General features: G+C 52.2%; 1 protein-coding gene across 10 annotated transcripts in view; it reads left to right on the forward strand.

Moving 5' to 3' along the window:
* The window catches only part of GSE1 (Gse1 coiled-coil protein), a 500,278-nt gene that overhangs the window by 488,103 nt on the left and 4,437 nt on the right, over positions 1 to 7,738 (forward strand). For 9 of the 10 annotated variants that reach the window (XM_055299774.2, XM_055299777.2, XM_055299778.2 and 6 more), the window contains 6 exons: positions 85 to 197; positions 449 to 719; positions 2,115 to 2,228; positions 3,078 to 3,449; positions 5,231 to 5,515; positions 7,231 to 7,334. In XM_055299774.2, coding sequence (XP_055155749.1) covers positions 85 to 197; positions 449 to 719; positions 2,115 to 2,228; positions 3,078 to 3,449; positions 5,231 to 5,515; positions 7,231 to 7,334 — 1,259 coding nt within the window. The remainder of the gene's footprint in view (positions 1 to 84; positions 198 to 448; positions 720 to 2,114; positions 2,229 to 3,077; positions 3,450 to 5,230; positions 5,516 to 7,230; positions 7,335 to 7,738) is intronic. The other variant, XM_055299775.2, reaches the window with a different exon arrangement.

Below are 7,738 nucleotides of genomic sequence, written 5' to 3' on the forward strand. Positions count from 1 at the left end.
CCTGCACACATGAGCCCCTGCAGGCATGTCCACTGGACAGATGAAGGCTCTTTGTCTGGCTGAATACAACCATTTCTCCATCAGGGTACTACTACGACCTCGATGACTCTTATGATGAAAGCGATGAGGAGGAGGTCAGGGCCCACCTCCGTTGCGTGGCCGAGCAGCCGCCCCTGAAACTGGACACGTCCTCTGAGGTACTGGGCTCTCCTCCCCACGGACATGCTCTGGGCTGGGCTCTCTCATTCCTCGTGTCCACACCCCGCAGTCCACCCCACTGTGCTAGGTTCCTCCAAAGTGCTCGCAGGTTCACCCCACGAAGCTCCTCTGCCGCCGGGCACAGCCAGCTACGGCACACACTTCGAGGACCCCAGGAGGGGACCCCGGGACAGTGAAAGCATACCACTGCCAGTGGCTTCAAACTCATTTGTTTTCTTTCCCAATCTAGAAGCTAGAGTTTTTGCAACTTTTTGGCTTGACCACCCAACAGCAGAAGGAGGAATTGGTGGCCCAGAAGCGGAGGAAGCGGCGGCGGATGTTGCGAGAGAGGAGCCCGTCACCCCCAACAATTCAGAGCAAGCGGCAGACGCCTTCACCGAGACTGGCGCTGTCTACCCGCTACAGCCCTGACGAGATGAACAACAGTCCCAACTTCGAAGAAAAGAAGAAGTTCCTGACCATCTTCAACCTCACCCACATCAGTGCCGAGAAGAGGAAAGGTAGGGCCTCGCCTGGGTAGGAAAGTGGGGGCTCACTGGGGTGGAAGTGGGTTTCTGAAGTAGCAAGTGGGGCCAGTGGACTCCAGGTAGGATCTGGGATCACTCAGCCTGAGGCTGCCCCTTTACTCCTCCCGGCTCCTGGGAACAGCCTCTCTGTTCTTACATGCCCTCCACAGCAGCCTTACCTGGCAGGCTTTGCTCTCAGAGCCCCACCATCTTGACCTGAGGACTACCCTTGTCACTCATCCATCTCTCAGCGCCCGAGAAGGCGCTCTTTGAGCCGAGTGCTCCAGTGACTGCACCAGGCGTGAGGGGAGGTCCCAGGTGTTCCAGGTTTGTCTACTGCAGGCGTTTCCTCTTGCTGGACCTCTTAGGTGGTCTGCTGGGTGTTGTGTCCTGGTGGCCGGAGGCCTGGGGAAGGGCTGCCAAGCAGGGCAGCACACACTGAGGGGATGGCTTGCTTTGAAAGATGCTTCCAGTTCAGTCTGGCCACACAGGGCCACATTGGGAAAGACCGTCTGCGCTAGAATCCATATAGGAGAAGAAACAACGCAGCCGCAACACCTGCTCAGAGTTTTGGCTTCCTTGGCCTGCAACGCAGGCCAACTTGGTGCCCAGATGTTGACGTTCCTGGCCCTGCCCCTCATGCATGCCTTCAAGTCTTCGTGGACCCCTGGCCTCCTCTCTGGGAGAAAGTCAAAGGAAAGCAGAGTTACTTCTTGGACCTTGAGCAGCTCAAGGTGTTGATCAGGGTGTAGAGTTACCTTTCTGCTTTTAACCAGTCAGTAGTTTTCCCTTTCTCTTAGCGGGCTAGTGACGTGTTTGATTGCCAGTCCGGTTCCCTAGATACAAAGCATCTTTTTACCTGAATTTTTGGAGGAAAAAAAATTAAGGGTGATGCAGCCCTTGAGTTTCACAGTCAAGAAGGGCCGGGTGACATCAGGGATCTGCTGCGTGGAACATCGTGGGGTCATCTTTCCCTTTCAGGAAGTGGCAGTAATGGTAGGGCGAGGAGAAGGCACCCTGCCTCAGAGGCCAGGCCTGGGTCTTTGGGGTGTTTGTGTTGGGGCCACCTTTTCTGACTTGAAATAAGAATACATCCTCACACATCACCACCGAGGTCCGTGGGCACAGTGATTCACAGAGGCGTAATCACCGCACGGACAGCTGTCTTTCGAGCACGTCTTAGACATCGTGTAATGGATGCCGAGAGCAACCTGGGCTCGCTTTGAGATGATTGCTTCCTTTAAACTGGGTCTGCCCCATCACACCTGCTTTTGGTTTTTCGGGCTTTAGTGCTTTGCCTGCCCATCAAGGCTCGGCTAGAATCCCGCTGTCCTTCTCTGCAAAAAATGATGCAACTGGCTCGTTAATCTCAGGCTGCTTTTCTCATAGACAAAGAGAGACTTGTTGAAATGCTCCGTGCCATGAAGCAGAAGGCACTGTCAGCAGCAGTGGCCGAGTCCTTGACAAACTCTCCGAGGGACAGTCCTGCCGTCTCCCTGAGTGGTAAGGGAAGGATAGCCCCACCAGCCACCACCCAGGACCATCCCATGGGCTGCCCAGGCTCAGAGGCGACCACTCGAGGTCCTCATCATTGTGAATGTGGCCTCCTGCAGACTGTCTTCCATTGTTCTTGTACAAGCGTATGATTCTTGCACAGTTGTGACAGTCATTGGGATGGAACGTCAGTTTGAAGGCGGGCTCAGAGTTGAGGGGAGGGTCTGGCTTCTGTGGAGCTCTATGTGGTGGTCACTATGGTCGTAGTAACTGTTGTCCTTCAGTTATGGCACAGAGGCTCACATGAAGGCCAATCCAATGATACCATCCCAGGAGGGAGGGCGTGCTCCAGCCTTAGTGCCCGCAGCCTGGTCCTGCCACTAGCCTAGCCGCCCTGGCTCTCTTCCTGCATCTTTGTCTTCCTCACTCTGCCCTCTGGGCCCTGCTGGCACCTGCCGCCACACCTTTCCTCCTCTTACATCTCTGGCTGACCTCTGCCCTGTCAAATGTCACAGGGAATCTTTTACAGTTCATCCCAGTTCTCGGCTCGTCACACACTGTCTTGTCCAGTTGGACTGAATATCTCCATACCGTCTCCGTGGCTGGGGGACTTCCTTCTTCCTGTGGATCTGTTTCTTCCTTCTTGGGACATCTTTCAAGGATGGACTTGCCACTAAACACCCCACTGTTTTCAGAGAATAGCCATGTGCACAGCGGTTATTTAAATGTTCCCCGGATCTTGGTTCTTTGCACTAGGTCTTTAAGTGTAAGCTCTAGAGACCAGGATCTGCGTGCTGGACACTCAGCCTGTTAACTTGCATTTCTTAATATTTTCCTTCACTTTCTGTCTCTAAAAAGAACCAGCCACGCAGCAAGCCTCTCTGGATGTGGAGAAGCCGGTTGGTGTTGCTGCTTCCTTGTCTGACGTCCCAAGGGCCGCGGAGCCTGGGAAGCTGGAACAGGTTCGGCCCCAGGAGCTGTCGAGAGTCCAGGAGCTAGCTCCTGCCAGCGGGGAGAAGGCCAGGCTGAGCGAGGCCCCTGGAGGCAAAAAGAGCCTGAGCATGCTTCACTACATCCGGGGCGCTGCACCCAAGGACATTCCTGTGCCGCTGTCCCACAGCACCAATGGGAAGAGCAAGCCGTGGGAGCCCTTTGTGGCAGAAGAGTTTGCACATCAGTTCCACGAGTCAGTGCTGCAGTCCACCCAGAAGGCCCTGCAGAAGCATAAAGGTAATGAGGCTGCCAGTGCCCGCTCAGCTCTCAGCTGTGGTTGAGGCTGGCCAAAGTCCCTGAGCGCCACAGCCGTTCAGCCATGGGCACAAGTTTTTATAAACTCCAGTCACCAGAAGAAAATAATTTCGTTATTATGCCAAAACCATGTTTGTTTGTTTTACTGCAAGTTCTAAAACCTGAACTCGTAGGTGAGAAACATTTGCAGGCACCAGCGCTGATGCTGTGCTGTGAGCAGGGACGCATCGATTGGTAAGAGGTAAAGGAGTGAACGCCAGCAGGCACTGGTTTTTGCAGAGATTAAAAAAGATTCCCCAAAGGCAGGAAGAGCACTCGAGTGGATTTTTACCCGCATTCATTTGAAAGAATCATGTTTTTCAAGACAGAGATACAGATGGCCGCCAGTCCTCAGGGTAGAGCTTCCCTTCCTTCATGGTGGTATCTAAAGATGTCACCACCAGCCCTCTGGATCCATGGGTTCTGCGTCTTTGGATTCAACCAGCTTCAGATGAGAAATATTTGTGGGTGGGGTGGAATTCCCCAAAGTTCCAAAAACAAAACTTGAATTTGCCAAGCACCAGGTACTACATTGAATCCATGCAAATCAAGTCAAGTGTAGGCATTGTGTTAGGTGTTAGAAGTACTCTAGCGGTGTGCATAAGTGATATGCAGATACGATGCCACTTTATATCAGGGACTTGAACATCCCTGGATTTTGGTATTCACGAGGTCCTGGAGCCAGTCCTCCATGACAGATACCAAGGGAGACGGTACAGTGCTAGCTACTGAGATGCCTTTCGAAACTTGAGAATACCCTCCTTCCCTGCCCCTTGGCAGTGTACCTCGTACAGGCTTTTCTGTGGCCCTAGGACACTTTCTGCCTTATTCTGAGCTTGTCCTGGCTTTACACTAAACTGTTTCCTCTAGATTTTGGTCACCCTGCCATTACCAGTTTGAGCCAAGTCACTCCATTGACTGGGCTGGTCTCAGGCCCCACCAGGGGCTACCATCCACATGGGAAGCCAGGTGTGCTCCTGAGGATGTCACCCACCAGGCCATGCCCTCTTGAAACGGGGCACAGTGAGGCTGACTCCAGCGAGAGGGCAGAACCCCATTATGCCTAGGGACCAAAACACCCATGCTTTGTGAGAGGACGGGCTGGTGTCTGCTGAGGGCCAACTATAGACCAAGCTCAAAGAGATGGAGGCAGCTGGGCGCAGTGGCTCACGCCTGTAATTCCAGCACTTTGGGAGGCCAAGGCGGGCGGATAACCCGAGGTCAGGAGTTCGAAACCAGCCTGGGCCAACATGACAAAACCCTGTTTCTACTAAAAATGCAAAAATTAGCCGGACATGGTGGTGCATGCGTGTAAAACCAGCCACTCCGGAGGCTGAGGCAGGAGAATTGCTTGCACCTGTTAGGGGAGGTTGCAGTGAGCCGAGATTGCGCCATTTCTCTCCAGCCTGCTACCCAGAGGACTGAGGGCAGCCAAAACAAAAAATGGAGTCTCAGAGATGAATTCCAACAAAAATGGTCCACGTACCAGAATCAACTAGCACTCAGGGCTGCGTTGTCTCCTGGCTGTCTCGGACTTTCTCACGCTGGGTCTGTGGCCCAGAGGTCTTGCACTAGATCCCTCCTCTCTATGCCGTGTCATCTTGGTCCCCAGAGCCCTGCAGTCATGTTGACTGTGCACCAAAGGCAGGGCAGAGCTCCCTTCTGAGACAGCACCCTGTGTCCCTTCCCCCAACACACTGATGCAAGCCCTGTCCCCTCCGCAGGGAGCGTGGCTGTGCTGTCCGCAGAACAGAACCACAAGGTTGACACGTCCGTCCACTACAACATTCCTGAGCTGCAGTCCTCCAGCCGCGCCCCTCCACCCCAGCACAATGGGCAGCAGGAGCCCCCCACTGCAAGGAAGGGCCCCCCAACCCAGGAGATGGACCGGGACTCGGAGGAGGAGGAAGAGGAGGAGGATGAAAATGGAGAAGATGAGGAGGAAGCCCCCAGGCACAAGTGGCAAGGGATCGAGGCCGTTTTTGAAGCTTACCAGGAACACATAGAAGGTATGAGGGTGCTGGGGAAGAGGTCAGGAAAGTACCTTTGGGAAGGAAGCTGAGTGATGAGTTCATGCAGACCTCTGCCAGCCTGGGGACTGTTTCTCCGTCCTGGGGCAGAGTAGATGCGAATACTGGAAGGGAAGTTTCTTTCGGCTTCTGGTAGTGGTGATGTCCCATGCTGGAACCTGAGGCCAGTCTTGGTAGGGCATCCAAGTACCATGATGCCAGCTCTGGTGGCACCTGTCATTCTTCATGTGGGCCCTGCTCTCTGGGCTGCATCAGTGCTGATGTCGGCATGAGCTTCGTGTAAGGGTCCGGAGAGACGACCTAGTTGGGTGATTGCTGAGCCCTGGCAGCTAGGCCTGGTCACTGCTCCTGCATGCCTCTTGCCTGGTGACAGACTCCCCACACTGCAAGGATTTCTCTGTGGCCAATGGGTGCCAGTCATGTTTTCAGCTGCTTTTACTTTAGCCAAGCACTTTGCCTAAAAAGACAGGCTCCTGGCAAAGGCTTAGTCCAAGGCTCGCCGCCTCTCAGAATACCCAGGATGTTTTGATCCCACCTGGGAATGCACATGCCAACTCTCCTGCTAAGCCACAGCACCAGGTGGACTCAGGCTGCATCTCCCCTGCCAGGGAGTGGGGCCACAAAGCTGGGTGCTGCAGCATTTGATGCTCCCGTATACTGCACACCCCCTCCTGCCTCTGTGCCTCAGTTTCCCTAGGATATTGCACAGGCCCCTTTGGTGAACAGCAGAGGTACCCAGCCTTCAATCTGCACTCACCATCCTTACTGCGTGGACACTGCTGGGTATGTGCTTTGACAAAAGCTGGGCCAGGCTGCAGCCACCTGCAATTGATTTAACATGTCTTAGAGGACTCTTTATCATCACATGTGACAGTGTTGTAAATATCATCAAATACAAAGAGTTGATTATGAATGTCAGCCACTTCAAATACTTAGAAAAGTTTTTTTCTTCTTTCCTTTTGAATTTGTCTGATTGTCAATGTCACTCCAGTGCTGCCAAAGAGAGGCACTGGTGGGGCCCTTGTCTGTGAAACTTTAAAGCATCCCATTAAAGAGTGAAGGTTCCCGTTTCCGGAGTTTTTCATCCTTTGATTTTTTTCCTTGATGTTGCTCCATCCTTGTTGAATTTGTTAGTACTTTTAGGATTTTTAATGTATGTTCGTATTAGACTCTAGTTTTATTGTACTTTGCTATCCAGATTGTTAGCACTTTCTCTGTTTTTCATTCGCTGAAACACCGTATAAAGTAGGGATTTGTCCTTAAAGATTTGAAGTCACTCTCCTATGAAAACTAGGCCTGGTATCTTTTGGTAGAGCAGAGGCTTTATTTTATTAATTAAATCTGTGCTTTAAGTTTACTCTGGCCTTTTTCCAGCAGCCTAAACTGAAAGCCGATTTTGTTTTTGAAAGCTGCATTTTAAGGCCATCACATTTCTTCCTAATCTGTATCAAATTGCCTTTAGGTCCTGGATCCTTTCTTTATTCCTGTGTATTGGGCTTAATTTAGTGATGTTTGTGTATTTATCAGTACAATTCCAAGGGCTTGGGAGCATTGTGGCCCACAGGAGAGGCCTTTGCTGGCTGCACTGGAGAGAGGTTTTGGGCTCTGCTGGGCAGTGTGTGAAGAGGAGAGCACAAAGCATGCCTTGGGGCTCCTGCATACGGAAAATACATCACCATCTCTTGTCTTTTCAGAGCAAAATCTGGAGCGGCAGGTGTTACAGACACAATGCAGACGACTGGAGGCCAGGCACTACAGCCTCAGCCTGACGGCAGAGCAGCTCTCCCACAGCGTGGCGGTGAGTTGGGAAGGGATAGAAACCTTCAAACACACAACCTTTTGAGTTTGGGTTCAGAAACACCCATGAAGGTAAGTTTCAGAGAAGAAGTGTACTCTTAAGAGATCAAAATTTAGACCATGCAATGTCTTACACCTGTAATCCCAGGACTTTGGGAGGCTGAGGCAGGAGGATCACATGAGCCCAGGAGTTCAAGGCTGCAATGAGCTCTCATCACTCCACTGCACTCCAGCCTGGTTGACAGAGCAAGACTATTGTCTCCGAAAGGGAGACACCAGTTTCCCTAAAGGGAAAATTCAGGCACCAGTTGATTATCTAGGATTTAGCTAAGGAGGGAAATATCTTTTACTTACAGGATATTGAACCTGGAAGGGCAGGGATGCTGTTTGCAGAATGAATTTTTG

The sequence above is a fragment of the Symphalangus syndactylus genome, chromosome 11 (assembly GCF_028878055.3).
Source record: "Symphalangus syndactylus isolate Jambi chromosome 11, NHGRI_mSymSyn1-v2.1_pri, whole genome shotgun sequence".
NCBI classification, from domain to species: domain Eukaryota; kingdom Metazoa; phylum Chordata; class Mammalia; order Primates; family Hylobatidae; genus Symphalangus; species Symphalangus syndactylus.